Genomic DNA, 18,680 nt, shown 5'->3' with positions numbered 1-18,680 from the left:
AGTGCATGGATAGTACTATGCACATCCAAACGAACACTTGGCTTCGTTGGCAGAACTGTGGAACTGCCAGAACTTACTGGCATCTCTGGTGGTCTTGCCTTCGCATTAGTGCATTCTGAATGTGAGTTTTGGCAGAAATCGGAGTGGTTATTGGTCATGCTCTAGATCCAAATCCGAAACTCTGCCTTTGTCTTCGTATCTGTGGGAACCTTATTAGATTCCTCTTGGTTTCTGCTAGATTGGCCATCCCTCAGGGCTGGAAGGAAGTCACATCCATTACACTGGAAGTTGGTATAGAAAAGCCTTGTACACAGCTGTTTCAGAAAAGTTCACTCGCCACCTAAAGGTACTGAGAAGTGATGCTAAGATAGAGGACTTTGCTGCCATCTGGTGGACCTTTGTTACACACATGAACAAGCAACATTTGAGACTCCCTATTCCTGTAAAATATGGGTTTATTTGGATATACTTCTAATTCTTGTTTGCAGTACTTGACTCTCTGACTCCTCCTTTGTGCCAGGGCACTTAATGTCTTCAGTTTTTGGATTCTTATACTTCTGTGACCTACCACTCACTAGCTTGTCTTTGTATATGCATCTTCCATTTCACATGGCCTCCTTAGTCTTCATAAGGGTTTTTCCTCCTCTATTATGTCTTTGTTGCTTAACCAATTAGAAGAAAAAGAAAACAGGCCGCAGGTTCAGCTTTGGTAATAAAGTGTTCTGTTGGGAATTCATTTCTGGAACTAACTAATCATGGAGAGAGAAAATGTGTGAAAATCCTTAGAAAGGAAACATACTCTAGGGGTATTCCATACTATGCTTTGGAGCTGAATACAGAACATGTAGGATAAGGCAAAGTAGAACAATGCACAGAGAACAGGCAGCTATATAGAGATGGGTGAGCCCGTCAGTTTCAGTTTCTCATTTTTCCAGTCTTAAATTCAGTCCTCTACATTCAATTTTTTAAAAGAATGCCCTCTTGAAAATTCACCAGCATTTAAGCGCAAATTGCTCCAAATCTCTAGATTGGTGGATGAAATTTTGCCTAATACCCACTTTCTCCAATGGAATTTTCCCTAATACATTACATTTTTAAAATTTTCAATAGCACATGCATTTGTATGCACTTCATGCTAGAACATGTGTTCTGTATGCATTATTTAGCCGGAGAACTGCATTGCAAAATTCAGAGAAATGCACATTTGGAGGAATGGCAGTGTCATTTCAGAAAGTGCAAATTAGTGAGCTTGCCTTTAAAAGTGAACCAAATGATATTTCACCCCCATCCCCAGGCACCTTGTGCCAACCATGTATTTCCTTTGACCATTCAAAGTTGCTAATGAGACAATAAACAGTGAACACGGGTAACTTGCAAAGATGTAGTAATTTTATTGCAAAGTAGTTGGCAGCAAAATGCAACTTCATATAATTTGGCATTACATTGATGAAACAGATTTTTCTATTCCTGAATTCATCATAAAACCCTATAACTATCTGTTCAGTTTTATGGGCCACCCTTTCCTTGGGAGATGCTTGAGATTATAATTCTGTTCTTATTATTCTGTCAGTCACCATGTGGACTCTGAATGCCTCTTTAACTTCAGTTAGCAAAATGCAACAACAAACCCTGAATCTGTTTTATGCTTCCTACAAATGATGGGTTTGTTATTTGCATCAATTTGACAGCATGAATTGCCACGTGAAAGGGTAACGTGGTCATCTGACATTTTTCCCAAAGCACAATGGGGCAAAGCAGTAGTTTGCTTTTCAAAAGAAGCAGAAATAGCATAATGGAATAGTGACAGAGAAAAGTTGGATTGTGAGATCCTTTGCTTAAGTAATTAACAAAAACATCCTAGGATTTAAACTAATTGTAAGATAAATGGAACTGAACATTAAATTCTCTGACTGAACTGGCTAGTGAATCAGGCCATAAGCCAAACTGCTTGTGTACATTTGTGACAGAGTTTCCACACTAGTCAAAAGAGAATATCAAACGTATCATTTCAAAATCGAGATAGTTGGAGCATGTTCAGTAGGTATTATGAAGCACATTTCCTATGTCTGTTTCCAATGATTCCAATAAACTTCAGCAGTTTGCCTTTCAGCTCCTAAATATTAACTGAAGAGTCGCAACAAATCCTCCTTTGAAATATAGTCCTGATGCATCTCTGACATATGAAGTTGGCATGTATAATATTTATATGTAGAATGGTTTTGGGAAGTACATTGGAAGTTAACTATATCCACAGAAGATAGGGGGGAATGTTTAAAAGGAGAATGAGAACAATTCCACAATGCCATTAAGTAAAAATAGCTGGATATAGGCAATGATTTTGATCAGAATACATATTTGATCCTGGTACTTTGATTGATTTAAGCTACCAGTAAATGTGCCCAACTACAGATGTGCCTGTCTATGGATTTAAGTTTCAGAAATACATGCGAATGATGCAGTTTTTGTTTTTGTGTAGGAAGTGCTGAATGTATATCTTGCTGACGCATTGGTATCAGTAGATTTGGAGATAGTTTTTCCTTCTCAGTTTGCTGCTTATAAGTAAGCCAGACAGAACAAAGACCATGGCTGCCAAAAGTACAGTAGTAACAGCAAGTGGGCTGAGAGCTTCTTTCTTTTCTAGATTCATACTCTTAGCCAGTTCTGTAAATAGAATAAAAAAACAAAGTTTGGAACAATTTTTCAGATAATGTATGTATGTATGTATGTATGTATGTACGTATGAGATTTCTTACCTCTTCTTCCCCATAAGATCCCTGGGCAAGTTACAGCAATATAAACATACAAGGAAAACACTTTGTACCTTTATCTAAATGTATATATATTAGTTTTGTTAGAGGGCAAGTTCGTCTTTGAATGGCAACAACTGCTTTGAAGGCAGAAGGCTCAGGTCAAATTCCTGGCATCTTCAGATAGGGCTGGAGAAGACCTCTGTCTGAAACCCTGGAGAGTCACTGTGAGTCCATCTAAAGAACTCTGAGTTAGATTGACAAATGCCTGGCTTTGTCTAAGGCAGCATCCTATGTTCCAAACATAAGAGTCAAATTCTTTATTCTGCCCATCTTTACATTATCTTTCCATGCATCAGTGGCATGTGACTCTTAAAAAGTTGCCCATTAGGGAAATGTTACCCGAAGAGTGGAAGCAACACAGAATGAGATTTCATTGTGTGATGTTACTATGCTTTTGGCAGGCAAATTAGGAATAAATATTGGTTTTAATATTATTTGAACAAAGTAGTAGAATATTTTAACAACACTTTGTTCTTGAGTAATTATTATTTCAAGATACTTCAGAATATATTTTGAAAATCATTATTCCACCGCCCAGATTGCTTTGGGTGGTGGTGGGAGTTTGCATCTGAGTCTCAAGCTGTACCATAGCATGACAGCACTCAGGGTGGAGGGAGTGACAGAGCCTTTTAAAAGCCCACCTCCCCTCCCCTTCCCCCTCTGTTTTATCTGGCACCCACCCTCTCTCCCAACCTCCATCACAGTATGATTTGCTTCAGGGCCAAGTAGGATTTTTGAGCCCATCTGCCTTGTTCTGCAGCTGGAATTTTTGCCTATGCCATACTGTAAAGTGGGATGGGAGACGGTTTAGGTGCAGTGCCTTAATACTAGGCTATTATGGCTGACAGGTTCATCTGGCTCTTGACTTGCTTGTGTTATAGGTTCTGCTGGCGTTACAGGTTAATCTGACCATTTGAGTGTTGTTTTTTCTTAAGATAATCTGGTCACTTTGGCACATAGGTGCCACAAGGGGAACTTGATAGGGTAGCTTGGTGATCCCTTTAGGCTCCATTTGGGGTGACTGTTTGTTTCTGAGGCCTGCAGGGCTTGGAGATAGGAGAGAGACTTCTTCTGAAGTCAACTAGCCTCATCCACCTGGAGTTTGGGGGCCCAAAGGGGTGGTGGTGAATGCAAGCCTCTCAACTCACCGTCAGGTGTGGCTGGGGTAAGGAGTAAACAAAATGGTTTACCATTGACCCAGCAAGGGATTGGTTTGTCTTATACCTACGTGATTTCCTGATTTGTTCATTCCCACACCTATAGTTTCCCTCTGCAAATTTGGTTTAATGTTCAATAAAATGGTAGTTATTCGGCGCAGCAAATGTGTCCATGCATTTATTTCAATCCTGGTCTGCAATCATCAGAAAAAAGTAGCAAAAAAAGGAATCAAAAATAAAAGTTACCCTGTCCTTTGTCTTCAATGGTTTCTTTCTGCAGTTTGACTGGTCCCACAACCACATCCACTTTATCCTGAGGTTCATCTGTATCCCTCTTCCTTCTAGTTAAACATCCCTGGTAGCATCGGGATGAGTAATCATATGCCTTACATACTACTAGTTTGCATTGCAGATAAATTTGATTATGTTCATAAAGAAACTTAAAAGAGTTGAACTTGAAACGAACTTGATTGTTGCTTGAGTTAAATCCGAGTTCACTCAGATTTAAGAAGGTTGGGTCTCGCACACATCTGAAAATAAAAGAACCAAGTTTGTTTACATAATTACTTTAGATGAATCCTTTATGGAGTTCTGAAGTATGTTATCTTTGGTGACTAAAGACCATGCTGGAGAAGGATGAGAAGAAATATCAATAAGTGGATGGTGGATTTCAGAGAATAAAATGGAAGATAGACTCAGCGTATGTGAAAGCAGTCACTCAAAATACCAGAACTTGGGCCCATCTGACGAAACTTCAAGTTAGAAAATTCTGAGCAGACAAAGGAAAGTATTTCACACAGCACAGCACATTGTTAAACTTTGGGATTCACTCCCATAAGATGTTTGTGGAGGATTCAACTATCGAGGTACTAGTGATGATGGCTCTGCTTTGCCTCCATTGTCAAAGACAGTATGCTTCTGAATACCAGTTACTGGGAAGCAATTGGGAAGAGGTCCTGCATGCAGGCTGGCCATTGCGATAACAAGTATTTGCCTCCCCTGCTTTTGTATAAGACTCTTTGACTGATGACACAATGAGTTAGCAGCACACAACCATATTTATTATTATATTCAGGAACAAGTAGTAGCAAGTAGGCTCTGCAACTCTTTATAGATTTTCTTAAGAAATATGATGTCAGAATTAAAAAGTGAATTTCAGAGTCAGTTTGAGAGTAAAGCAACTCCATTTGTTCACAAAGAAACCTTTAAGTACAATCCTATATGTGCCTATGCAGAAATCCAATTGAGCTCAGTATGGTTTATTCCAGGTGAGTGTGAATGGCATTGCATGGTTAGTATGAACTCTGCTGTCATATAAGCCAAAAGGAAAGCCCTTCTTATAAGTGGATATCTAAACATGCTTATCTAAAATATACTCACCCATTCTTGATTAAGTCATAGGTCAGAGTTCTGAAGTCACCAGGGTATGGAGATGCTACACATGTGTCTAGAAATAGTACTAAGTTCGGATCAGAACTGTTGAGAGTAGCTTGGAGATAGAGAACCTGGTTGAGGTACACATAGTATGGAAAACTGCGAACTGAAACGTCGAAGGATGATGATTCATAGAATGAAAGCGCCACACTGTAGTTGCCAAGTTTTCTTTCAGTAATGTCAATGGAATTTTGGGCAACAAACATCGTCTCTACAACAGTCATTGCGTTCATTTCACACATAATATGAAATTGGAAGTTTTTCCTTCTTGTAATGATATAACCAGAGGCTAATGTCTTGATTATGTTGGAATAGGTGATGGTGTCATTATTTGACTGCTAAAGGACAGGGGGAAAAGATCTATGTCAATAATATGTGTAAATTAGGACCTGTCATATAAAACACACCCAATATACTTAACCACTTTAGAATGTGCTGATATTTCAGACTTATTACCATTAAAAAAACCACCTTATACAATCTGGAATTTCATTGTATTCTCACTGAAAAAGTTAAGAAAGATAAAAGTATATAATGCATTCAGTAGCTGAGAAGAGAAACACAGAAAAGTGCAGAAAGATTGCCACATCTTTTAATTCAAATTAATATACCAACAAATATCTGACTTTTATGAAATTTATCTTTAAAATGCTATGGGTTTCTTTAAGAATAACTAAGTTTATTTGCTTGTTTGTGTGTCCTCAGAAGTAAAAAAGCTGAGCATAATGCAAAGCATTCAAAGGGCCAGGCAGAGTGATCATAATGCTACCTCTAATTTACTGGCTTTATAAAAGCGGAGGACAATCTCAGGAACATAACGCTCCCCCCCCCCGCCTTATACCACTTACTCTTTCTGGAGCAATTTCCCCACTCCTGTATTTCCTATGATTAACAGAAATGTCAGGAATTACCCACAATACGGTCTGCTTTAAATGGTGTGGCATACTGCTGACACTTGCTAACCCAAGTTCTGAAATTGGTAATTTCATGTCTGAATTAAACACATCATTCAATGGTGTCAAAGTCTATGAAGGGCAGCGCTGACATTTCCTAGAAATATAGTTGAAAGAAGAAGAGGATACTAGCTCCATGGCAGATGTTATAGCCAAAAGGTGGGTGAAATACTTTTCCAAACTTTAAACAGCAGGGTAATGTTACAAAGATAAGAACCAGATAACAGATAATGTGCAGTACCCAATGTGGTACTGAGTAACTAGTTCCATCATTGCAAGGATTTAAGCTTGTGCAGCAGAACTTTTCCTCCTCCTCTGACCACAACCCCTTAAATCTCTTCTTGGGTTTCCAACAACCCTGAAATAGATTTGAGGAGGGTGTGAGATGTGCAGGGAGAGGATAGCGGAGAAGTTCCATAGCACATGCAAAAATCCTTGCACAAACAGAACAAGTGCATTGGATACGGACAATATTTTTAAGAACTCATTGTCTTACCTTTCTTACTGTGCCACACCCACTATATGGTACCTTGAAGACCACATAGTCTTGAGTAATCTGAGGTGTGCAGAAGGGGTCTGAAGTATTCAGGGATACTTCGCTTGCATTGTAGCCCAGCAACCCAAGATAGTCCCTGCTGATGCGTGCAAGCATGTATTCTCCAGAACACGAGAGCGCTGAATGGGGCACATAGAAACCATATTAAATAGTGTAATGCTTTTTACATTTTACTTATGAGTAGGGGCAACCTTGGTGAATGATATGTCAGGCAAGCAGGGGCTTGTTCGAGCTCATAATGAAGCTGCCATGGAACAGCTTTACCACATTTTCAGAAATTTGAAGTATTTGGGAGGGAATACTCAGTTTCACTATTTCCTTTGAACACACAGACTTTTCAGCTAGGCAACCCAAATCAGCAAAATCTCCAATTCTCACATGCATGTTTTAGGGAGAAATCGGAACTTACTTCTTGCAGGAACTGATGCTAAACTTGTAGGAAGAGCTGTACAAATGAAAAACAAAACAAAAGGGAGATCACTTTGTGTCTAATTAGCATTTAAATGGTAAAAGGTTGGGGAACTGTAGTCACAACATTGAGTTCTGTGCCCTCATCTGCTACATCCTTCCACCATGACAAAGACCATTATACAAACAGTGTTGCTTGTACTCCATTTTGTTGGGATTTAAGTATATGAAAGATGTTCTTTTCAGAGTGCCTCTACTGTGTAATCTAATGCCATTCCCTGGGGAGTAAAATCTACTGCTTCTTTTCCACAACAGAGAGAAGATATCAGAAACCAAGTGGTTTCAGATATATCTGTGGTGAAGAACAGCTTCCCTGGATCTTGAGCATGCAATCCTCTGCAAGCTCAGAGATGCCTAATCACACAACTGTGAAAAGAAGCATCTAGTTTCTTTGAGTGTCATGTTTAACCATTTGCCTTATTACCTAACAAAAGACACAGAAGAAAAGGAAAAACATCTTATCAGTTGTTGCTTCACTAGCACATGATTCAAATGTTAAGTCTATTAAAGGAACCAAAATAAATAGTACAGATATTCCACTGAAGATATCGAGATCTTGCATGAGGAGAGTCTTTACATTCTACTTACACTCCATTCAATTTTCCAAAATATTTATTCAAAAGTCTGTTCAATTTCTTCTTTGTTTTGAAATAATGACTCAGTTACCTTTGGAACCAATGCTTTAAAACTTTCAAATATGTACTAGGAACCACACCTAAGAGCTCCCCCCCCCCCCCAATTCTTAATCAATTTCCCACTATGTATCTTTCATACTTCATGCCTATTTAGAAAGATTCAGACTTGGAATAAAAAATGTAGGACTCACCAGGAGGAGTAGAAGGAGCTGTTCACAAAGAAAGAGGAACATTGATATGCATTGGTAAGAAATAGGCATGCCACTATTATCTGTTAATATTCATCAGTATTTTTACCCAGTGAACCCAGCAACCCTGTGCTCCTTGAGGGAACTACCCCGTGGGCCACAGAAATAATCAGAACAGAATCAATCAGATTGTGGTCGAATGTGTTAATATTAAGCCAAACACTGAACAACCAAACCTTCTCTCCATGGAACTCTGACAACTGTAGCTCTGAGAGGGGAATGGGGGCCTCCTAACAGTTCTCAGCACCCTAAATAAGCTAAAATTTCCAAGAATCTTTGGGGAAAGGATCTGTGGCACAATAGGAAATCCTTGTAGTAAGGGCCTGAAGGTTTACTACTCAGTGTAACTAACACTGGATATTTTTCAGTGGACCACCAAACCCAAGAAGCATCTAGCCTCAGCACTACTGCATCAGGCTAGAAATGGAAGATTTATAAAAAGCTGGTGATAGTTTGTCCCTCGAAGAAAGGAAATGGGGAGTAAAGCTGTAACCCAAATCCAGGTTGCTATGCCATGCCTAATACAGCTCAGTAAAAGGCAAAGGTACCCCTGACCATTAGGTCCAGTCGTGGACGACTCCTGGTTTGCGCGCTCATCTCACTCTGTAGGCTAAGGGAGCTGGTGTTTGTCTGCAGACAGCTTCCGGGTCATGTGGCCAGCAGGATTAAGCCGCTTCTGGTGAACCAGAGCAGCGCTCGGAAACGCCGTTTACCTTCCCGCCGGAGCGGTACCTATTTATCTACTTATCTACGCATGACACCTTAGCCCCATATTCAAGGAGAATATTTCAGCAAATATTCAAGGAGGATGTTTCAGCAAGGTGGATGTGACTATGCTTGTTTCAAGACCAGACTTGAGGAACAGAGTCATAGACAATGGGATACAAATGAAATAGAAGTCAAGGAAATCTCTGGAAGAGATTTGTGCTTGCTTCTCCAGACAGTCTGTGATTGCCATCAACAGATCAGGCTCTTTAAAATATACACACCACCTAATTTTCAGGTTTCTAGTTAGCAGATGCTCTGCATGAGAAACCTGTTCTATGATATTTGTGTGTACATACTCAGGATTAGGATTTAGTACTTTAGTATGGGAGTCAGAGGACTCTTACCAGCAGCAGTAGTTGCTTCTGTAGTTGCTTCCGGGGTGACAGAAGCTAGTTCATGAAGAGAAACAAAGTAACAGAGTAAGAGAAAAATGGTGCAGTAAAATGAAATTAAAACTGTATATTGTACTAATGCTTTTAAATAGCTAGCAGATTCTTCTTACTAGGATCAATGTGTTCTGTGGTTGTTTCTTGCAAAATGTGTTCTGTAGTTGTTTCTTGCAAGATGGATTCTGTGGTTGTTTCTTGCAAAAGAAAGGAATAAAAATTATTAAGAACTATATTACATTGAAACCCCATTTTTGTGGCAGTGAATTTTGTTTGACCATTAGATGATCTAACATATAGTATTTACTTATGAATGAATGAAAGGTGAATTGTTGGGGAATGAGAAGACAAATAAAAGAAGGGAATATACATCCATTATGTACTCTTGTCCTTCAAGCCTATAGTCCCCTGTGGCAGTAAGGTCCTGTGGTAGTAAGGGAGTAAGGCTAGACTGGTGACTGGGAGCGGCCGCCGAGACCACATAACACCGGTCTTGAAAGACCTACATTGGCTCTCAGTACATTTACGAGCACAATTCAAAGTGTTGGTGTTGACCTTTAAAGCCCTAAACGGCCTCGGTCCAGTATATTTGAAGGAGCGTCTCCACCCCCATCGTTCTACCCGGACACTGAGGTCCAGCACCGAGGGCCTTCTGACAGTTCCCTCACTGCGAGAAGCCAAGTTACAGGGAACCAGGCAGAGAGTCTTCTTGGTAGTGACGCCCACCCTGGATATTCTACTGAAGATATTGAGATCCCAGCTGTCATCTATCCAGTAACCTAGTAATATATTGCAGATATTTTTCATTGACTGGTCATCTGTGTGTGTGTGCGCGCACACACACACACACAAACACACACACACATTAATCATACAAGAATACAATTAAAGGGAGAGCATTTAAAATGAATGACATAAAAGAAAAAGAACAAGGTCTTACCAGCTGTTGATTCATTGAGAGGTGGTTCAGTAGTTGTTTCTATTCCTATTTAGGTAAACAAATACTACAATAAAAGTACTATTACACTGATGTTAAGATCCTAGCAGTAATATATCCAATAACCTAGGAACATATGGCAGCTATTCTTCATTGACAAAAGTCACCAGTGTGTGTGTGCGTGTGTGTGCGTGCACACGCCTTATTTATACAGCAAAAAAATATCAATATAATTAAAGGGAGAACATTTAAAGTGAAATGCAAGTAAATCAGGATGCTTAAAACATACAAAAAGCCTGGTGGAATAAAATATTCTCCTACAACATTAACAAAAAAAGGTGTCAGTGGGGAGATGCTGCTTCAGTTGTTGCTAAAGTGAAGCATTGCCTTATTATTCAAAGTGTGCATGTCAAAGGGCTAGAAATTTTAACATGGTCGAAAATTGTGCATTCAGATCTTACTTTGGTCCCTCACAGGAAAAATACCTTTGATCTATCCAACTGCAAACTGATATCATTCATGTAAACAGGAAACTTAAGCAAAGTAAATATCATATTCATCTCTGGATAGGTCACAGAAACTGTGCCATAATCCGACCAGTCTATGGGTTTGTATGTTGGTATGATCCTAGACAAAGGGTGGGGAGCCTGTGGCCCTCCCAATGTTGCTAGATCACAACTGACACCACCCCTGATCTTTGTCTATGCTGGCAGGGATTGATGGCAGTTGGAGTCTAAGACCATCTGGAGAACCACAAGTTCCCCATCTCTGCCAAGACATATGCTGATTTTCAGCTTACATTGCATCCTCAAACCAGAACAACATTAATCTAACACAATAGATACTAGAAATGTCCTAGAACTAGATAAATAGATAACTCTTACTTAGTGGAATAGAATAGTAAGAAGCATAAAACCCATTTCCTGAGTAATATGAATCTCTGTGCAGCAGAATAGTCATTGTGTTGGAAGTTGATGTGTAGGTATAGTTGAGATAGGTGCCAGAGCAAGTTCTTCCAAGAATAGTGGAGACATACGGGTACCCATCGAAGATCACAATATATTCTTTATTGCAGTCCAGACTGTATAAAGGTAGGTCAGCAAGTCACTATTTGTGTATAAAATTATGCCATCATTTCATACATCAGATTTTCACATTAAGTAAAGAAAAGTTACATAGGTTACTTATATATGGGGGTTCAATTTCATAATGGGTCACTATCACAAATGATTCACTGACAATAGCGTTGTCGTTCTTTACTTATCAGGGTTTCCCTGGAAATAATAAATCCAGGAGGGGGCACATATGGGCTGGCATTTTGATGACAATGACAATGTTTGGACACTGCAAATTACATCTACACATCAGGAGCAAAGATGCCACACTGAACATTCAAGTGAACATTCAAGCACCCTTTGATTCTCTCTTTGGTGACACATATGCCAAAATATAAAGGTAAATACATAGATTCAGTGGAGCTGACCTGAATTCTGAACATATTAAAGTAATGTTATGATTGGTTCTGCCTGTGAGAACCCCACCCTACATCTATGATACTATGGAAATGGTTCAGTAAATGTCAGCTGAGTGATAAGCTAGGTGGCTGATGAGGCTCTCAGATGTATCCCAGATTAGCTCAACCTAAATGAGTGGCATGCCTATGTACATATCAAGGTCATGTCAGACCTCTGGCCCATTACGTCCAGTACAGTCTGCTCCACCTGGCAATGGCTTTCCAGTGTCACAGTTATAGGTCTTTCCCAGCCTTGCTCCTGAAATGCCCAGAATTCAAATATTCAAATTTACAAATTTATTCAAAGAATTCAAATATATATGCATACAATTTAACCACTTTGCTATTGAATGATGTCTCCTCTGGCTGGAACAGCATAATTTGCTTTAAAGACAAGATTCACAAAATACTTGTCTTTTTTACTCATCTTTCAATGCCTCATTGAAAGGTCCTTCATATTTCCTAAGAAAGCATTAAAAAGTGGAACCTTTTGTTTTCAGGAAAGGGCCAATATCTACCACTTGTAGAGTTTGTAATAAAAATGTGTTTGTGATGTATTTTCTTTGGAAGGTTTTTAATTTGTATGGGATTTCATCTCGTGTAGGGCAGAACCGCATGATCAGTTAGCAGGATTTAATCTGATGGCTATCACATGCTAAGTTTGTTGGATAGAATCAGGGTCCCTCATGCAGAGAGTTCTGCTTGTGTTCAAGTGAATACAAGTAGAAATTCTATGCAGACCCTCCCTGTGTGACACAGAGAAGGTTGGAGGCTGAGGAGCAAAGCAGACAGCCAGGTTAAGGGCAGGGCTTGCATAAACATTCTGACCTCCCTACATAGTTTGGTGCTTACAAATTCAGGCAAACACCTCAGCACATCTATCTTTTCAAGCACAGAGAAGAACAGCCACCCATAACCTATTAAAGTCTTCAGGTAATGACAAAACCATGAATTAACATCATGTGCAGGTGCCTGTGGAAAATGGAAAAACATTCAGTTCCTTACACTTACCTAATATAAGAAAACTGGAGAACAATTTGACTATCAGGGCTCACTTGAATTTCCCAGCTACACTGTATAATGGCACCGTTTCCAGGATAATATGGTCCAGAGATAGATCCATTTGGAAGGGAGAGATAGCCACCACATACTAGAAAACACAATGTTTTGTGCATGTAAGCCAAAATAGAATTTTGTACAGAGAAATCTGAAATGAAATCCAGCTTAATTTAAACTCTTCCTCCCTCCCTCCCCCAACTTGATTGCATTAACTCTCTCCTTCTGTTATTAATAAGCAAATAATTGGCCTTTTTAGGTTGAAGCTGGAGGCCTCCTATATCCTTGCCCCTATTAAATTACTAATATATTTGTGGGCAGGATGTTTTTAATGCATTTCTCTTTCTTCTTGGTTTTACTTCATCTCATGGGTGAGAGTTGCTTGTCTGTTTGGTTGGTTGTAAATCACTTTGTTGTTAAATAGTTTAATTAATTAGTTATCAGGTAGTTAAGGTTTGGTGAGCACCCTTAGGTACTTTTCTGAGCCTTGCCTTCTGAGTTGTAAGACCGACTGACAGAATAAGAAGTACCTTTGAGCCCAACCTGTAAAACCCCATCTAAGTTATGGGGCTTAAGGTGAAATGATGCCTCTTATTCTTTTCAGAGTTGGTTCACCCTGTTTGCTAGTTGAAGATAGTATTGTGCACTTTGGTTCCCTTCGGCAGATCTGTTGTGTTAAATTAAATGTGGCTCATTCCGCCCAGTCTGTGTATCTTATTTCCCTATGTGGTTACAAAAGATGTTTCAAGCATGCAGACCTATGCTTGTGGTTTGATCCCCACGTAGTGGAATGAAAACACAAGGACACGTGATATAAGGTTAATGGGCAAGAAAAGGCCACAACTTTATTGATTACAGCAAGTGAAAAGGTATTGGCTTAGGCATTGGATTACGTCAGCGGACTCCACCCCCTCAGAGAGGGCTGAGTCTAAAAACGGGGGGGGGGGGGTATTCACCAGTAGGTGGAGCCTGTTGATGCTAATCCAACTATACGCTCTCCCCTGATGTCACCGAGGGTTGTGCCATGGCCTCCTGCCACGCAGGCATCGGACAGAATACACGACCGCCGGATTCCTTTAACGGAATACCCAAAAATTGCAGGCGCAGGCAATGGCCACACCTAGCCCTTCAACACACCACAACACATTATTCCAATGCCTAACCTATCCACCAATACCACGAAAGTTGTGACGATTGCTACGAGGTAGGCGAAAAAACCACAAAGCCTAATGCCCAAAGGAAAAATTCCTACCAGGCCCCCCGGACAACCAGGGCGACCAACCTAAGGTCCATAGCAAGGCCAGAAGAAACTGAGACCCTGAGCTCTAAGGGAGTGGAGGGTGGGTGACTCGCGACAGGACGACGAAAAGTGGGGCCGGAAGGTTGGCGCCGCATCAATTTAGGCTGCTAAACACGCCCCCTCGCAGGCACCTGGTTGGGTGCCTGCCTGTGGGCGTGAGCGCCAGCCAGGTGAGTGGGAGGCAGGGGGCTAACGCCCCCTGCTTGAGGCGGAGTCCGGCTCCCGACCACAACCACTCCCCTCTCTTGCAGGAGGAGAGTCTTTACATTCTACTTAAATTCCATTCAATTTTCCAAAATATTTATTCAAAAGTCTGTTCAATTTCTTCTTTGTTTTGAAATAACGACTCATTTACCTTTGGAACTTATATCATGAATGCTTTCAAACTTTCAAATATGCACTAGTAACAATGCCTAAGAGCTCCACTCCCCATTCTTAATCAATTTCCCACTAGTTATCTTTCATACTTCATGCCTATTGAGAAAGATTCAGCCTTGTAATGAAAAAGTAGGACTCACCAATAGGAGTAGAAGGAGCTGTTCACAAAGAAAGAGGAACATTGATATGCTTTGGTAAGAAATAGGCATGCCACTATTATCTGTTAACATTCATCAGTATTTTTACCCAGTGAACCCAGCAACCCTGTGCCCCTTGAGGGAACTTCCTTGTGGGCCACAGAAATAATCAGATCTCCCTCTGTCAGAGCAGAGGAAGATGTCTGAGGTTGACCTTGGTTCCCTTCTGCAGATTTGTAGTGTTAAATTAAATGTGGCCCAGTTCACCCAATCTGTGTGTCTTATTTCCCGGTGTGGTCACAAAAGATGTTTCAAGCATGCAGACCTATGCTTACATTTTACTTACACTCCATTCAATTTTCCAAAAAACATTATTCAAAAGTCTGTTCAATTTCTTCTTTGTTTTGAAATAATGACTCAGTTACCTTTGGAGCCAATGCTTTAAAACTTTCAAATATGTACTGGCAACCACACCTAAGAGCTCCCCCCCCCCCCAATTCTTAATCAATTTCCCACTACGTATCTTTCATACTTCATGCCTATTGAGAAAGATTCAGACTTGGAATAAAAAAAATAGGACTCACCAGGAGCAGCAGAAGGAGCTGTTCACAAAGAAAGAGAAACATCGATATGCATTGGTAAGAAATGGGCATGTCACTATTATCTATTAATATTCATCAGTATTTTTACCCAATGAAGCCAGCAACCCTGTGCCCCTTGGGGGAACCATCCAGTGGGCCACAGAAATAATCAGATCTCCCTCCATGAGAGCAGAGGAGATGTCTGAGGCTGACCTGGTTCCCTTCTGCAGATTTGTAGTGTTAAATTAAATGTGGCCCAGTTCACCCAATCTGTGTGTCTTATTTCCCTGTGTGGTCACAAAAGAAGTTTCTACATACAGACTTACACTGTGTGACTATAGTGGTCGGTTCTCCAGTTGTGGATAGAACTAGTAAGAAAGAGCAGAATCAATCAGATTGTGGTAGAATGTGTTAATATTAAGCCAAACATTGAACAACCAGACCTTCTCTCCATGGAACTCTGACAACTGTAGCTTTGAGAGGGCGATGAGGGCCTCCTAACGATTCTCCACACCCTTAACAAGCTAAAATTTCCAAGAATCTTTGGGGAAAGTATCTATGGCACAGGTGGCAATCCTGGTAGTAAGGGCCTGAAGGTATACTACTCAGTATAACTAACACTGGATATATTTTAGGGGACCACCAAACCCAAGAAGCATCTAGCCTCAGCACTACTGCATCAGGCTAGAAATGGAAGATTTATAAAAAGCTGATGGTAGTTTGTGCCTAGAAGAAAAGAAATGGGGAACAAAGTTGTAACCCAAATCCAGGTTGCTATGCCATGCCTAATACAGCTCAGTACAAGATACCTATTGCTTCCAGTTACTTACACACACACACACACACACATACAATTTCCATTCAATTTTCCAAACTGTTTTTCAAAAGTCTGTTCAATTTCTTCCTTGTTTTGAAATAATGACTCAGTTACCTTTGGAACATATACCACTAATACTTTCAGACTTTCAAATATGTACTGGCAACCACACCTAAGAGCTCCCCCCCCCCCCCAATTCTTAATCGATTTCCCACTACGTATCTTTCATATTTCATGCCTATTGAGAAAGATTCAGACTTGGAATAAAAAAAGTAGGACTCACCAGGAGGAGTAGAAGGAGCTGTTCACAAAGAAAGAGAAACATCGATATGCATTGGTAAGAAATGGGCATGTCACTATTATCTATTAATATTCATCAGTATTTTTACCCAATGAAGCCAGCAACCCTGTGCCCCTTGGGGGAACTGTCCTGTGGGGCACAGAAATAATCAGATCTCCCTCCGTGAGAGCAGAGGGAGATGTCTGAGGTTGACCTGGTTCCCTTCTGCAGATTTGCAGTGTTAAATTAAATGTGGCCCAGTTCACCCAATCTGTGTGTCTTATTTCCTTGTGTGGTCACAAAAGAAGTTTCTACATGCAGACTTACACTGTGTGACTATAGTGGTCGGTTCTCCAGTTGTGGATAGAACTAGTAAGAAAGAACAGAATCAATCAGATTGTGGTAGAATGCGTTAATATTAAGCCAAACATTGAACAACCAAACCTTCTCTCCATGGAACTCTGACAACTGTAGCTCTGAGAGGGGAATGGGGGCCTCCTAACAGTTCTCTGCACCCTAAACAAGCTAAAATTTCCAAGAATCTTTGGGGAAAGGATCTGTGGCACAAGAGGCAATCCTTGTAGTAAGGGCTTGAAGGTTTACTACTCAGTGTAACTAAGACTGGATATTTTTCAGTGGACCTTCAAACCCAAGAAGCATCTAGCCTCAGCACTACTGCATCAGGCTAGAAATGGAAGATTTATAAAAAGCTGGTGATAGTTTGTCCCTCGAAGAAAGGAAATGGGGAGTAAAGCTGTAACCCAAATCCAGGTTGCTATGCCATGTCTAATACAGCTCAGTAAAAGGCAAAGGTACCCCTGACCATTAGGTCCAGTTGTGGACGACTCCTGGTTTGCGCGCTCATCTCACTCTGTAGGCTAAGGGAGCTGGTGTTTCTCTGCAGACAGCTTCCAGGTCATGTGGCCAGCATGACTAAGCCGCTTCTGGTGAACCAGAGCAGCGCTCAGAAACGCCGTTTACCTTCCCGCCGGAGTGGTACCTATTTATCTACTTACACTGGACATGCTTTCAAATACAGCTCAATACCTATTGCTTCCAGTTACCACAATCTAATGATTATAAGTCAGGTACTAAGAGGAACTGAATAACCTCTGCAGAGGCGACTCCAACACCTACCACATTAACATAAATTATTCGCATGACACCTTAGCCCCATATTCAAGGAGAATATTTCAGCAAATATTCAAGGAGGATGTTTCAGCAAGGTGGATGTGACTATGCTTGTTTCAAGACCAGACTTGAGGAACAGAGTCATAGACAATGGGATACAAATGAAATAGAAGTCAAGGAAATCTCTGGAAGAGATTTGTGCTTGCTTCTCCAGACAGTCTGTGATTGCCATCAACAGATCAGGCTCTTTAAAATATACGCACCACCTAATTTTCAGGTTTCTAGTTAGCAGATGCTCTGCATGAGAAACCTGTTCTATGATATTTGTGTGTACATACTCAGGATTAGGATTTAGTACTTTAGTATGGGAGTCAGAGGACTCTTACCAGTAGCAGTAGTTGCTTCTGTAGTTGCTTCCGGGGTGACAGAAGCTAGTTCATGAAGAGAAACAAAGTAACAGAGTAAGAGAAAAATGGTGCAGTAAAATGAAATCAAAACTGTATATTGTACTAATGCTTTTAAATAGCTAGCAGATTCTTCTTACTAGGATCAATGTGTTCTGTGGTTGTTTCTTGCAAAATGTGTTCTGTAGTTGTTTCTTGCAAGATGGGTCCTGTGGTTGTTTCTTGCAAAAGAAAGGAATAAAAATTATTAAGAACTATATTACATTGAAACCCCATTTTTGTGGCAGTGAATTTTGTTTGACCATTAGATGATCTAACATATAGTATTTACTTATGAATGAATGAAAGGTGAATTGTTGGGGAATGAGAAGACAAATAAAAGAAGGGAAGTTTAATGTATTTTTAATAATAATGGCATTGTATCTTCCTCTCCAAGGGTGGAAAGAGGGGTTGGAGAGAGAGATCAGGTGATGAATCCCTCTACTTCACTGCCACAGAAGTGTCCCCAGTACTTGCCCAAATGAAATCAAAAGGGCCGAAAAAGTGGCAGACCAGGGTAGAGAAGCTTATTTACTCAAGCAACATTTACCCACACTAGGGAAAATTCAGCTCCTTCCCAACCATAAGAATCCAGTGCCATCCCAGTCACCTCCCAAACCAGCCCTGATGTCCTTATATGCCGTTTCATATTTTTTTACCATTTAGTACACATTTAGCGTTATCACATTTAC

The 18,680-nt window shown here is 40.3% G+C and overlaps 1 protein-coding gene across 6 annotated transcripts in view; it reads right to left on the bottom strand.

The window, feature by feature from the left end:
• Nucleotides 1-1,367: 1,367 nt before the first annotated feature.
• SPADH (spermadhesin family member) overlaps nucleotides 1,368-18,680 on the bottom strand; it is a 43,100-nt gene continuing 25,787 nt past the window's right edge. For 3 of the 6 annotated variants that reach the window (XM_083439612.1, XM_083439617.1, XM_083439615.1), the window contains 14 exons: nucleotides 18,090-18,170; nucleotides 17,932-17,976; nucleotides 16,742-16,783; nucleotides 16,418-16,435; nucleotides 15,644-15,685; nucleotides 14,740-14,757; nucleotides 12,877-13,015; nucleotides 11,237-11,433; nucleotides 10,356-10,400; nucleotides 7,320-7,355; nucleotides 6,851-7,029; nucleotides 5,348-5,739; nucleotides 4,214-4,497; nucleotides 1,368-2,661 (listed from right to left, as the gene is read on the bottom strand). In XM_083439612.1, coding sequence (XP_083295738.1) covers nucleotides 2,513-2,661; nucleotides 4,214-4,497; nucleotides 5,348-5,739; nucleotides 6,851-7,029; nucleotides 7,320-7,355; nucleotides 10,356-10,400; nucleotides 11,237-11,433; nucleotides 12,877-13,015; nucleotides 14,740-14,757; nucleotides 15,644-15,685; nucleotides 16,418-16,435; nucleotides 16,742-16,783; nucleotides 17,932-17,976; nucleotides 18,090-18,170 — 1,667 coding nt within the window. In that variant the 3' untranslated portion in view covers nucleotides 1,368-2,512. The remainder of the gene's footprint in view (nucleotides 2,662-4,213; nucleotides 4,498-5,347; nucleotides 5,740-6,850; nucleotides 7,030-7,319; nucleotides 7,356-10,355; nucleotides 10,401-11,236; nucleotides 11,434-12,876; nucleotides 13,016-14,739; nucleotides 14,758-15,643; nucleotides 15,686-16,417; nucleotides 16,436-16,741; nucleotides 16,784-17,931; nucleotides 17,977-18,089; nucleotides 18,171-18,680) is intronic. The other 3 variants (XM_083439616.1, XM_083439614.1, XM_083439613.1) reach the window with 3 other exon arrangements.

Source organism: Podarcis tiliguerta, assembly GCF_965153285.1.
Source record: "Podarcis tiliguerta genome assembly, chromosome: 5".
Taxonomy (NCBI): Eukaryota; Metazoa; Chordata; class Lepidosauria; order Squamata; family Lacertidae; genus Podarcis; species Podarcis tiliguerta.
This window is presented reverse-complemented; position numbering and strand designations above follow the sequence as displayed.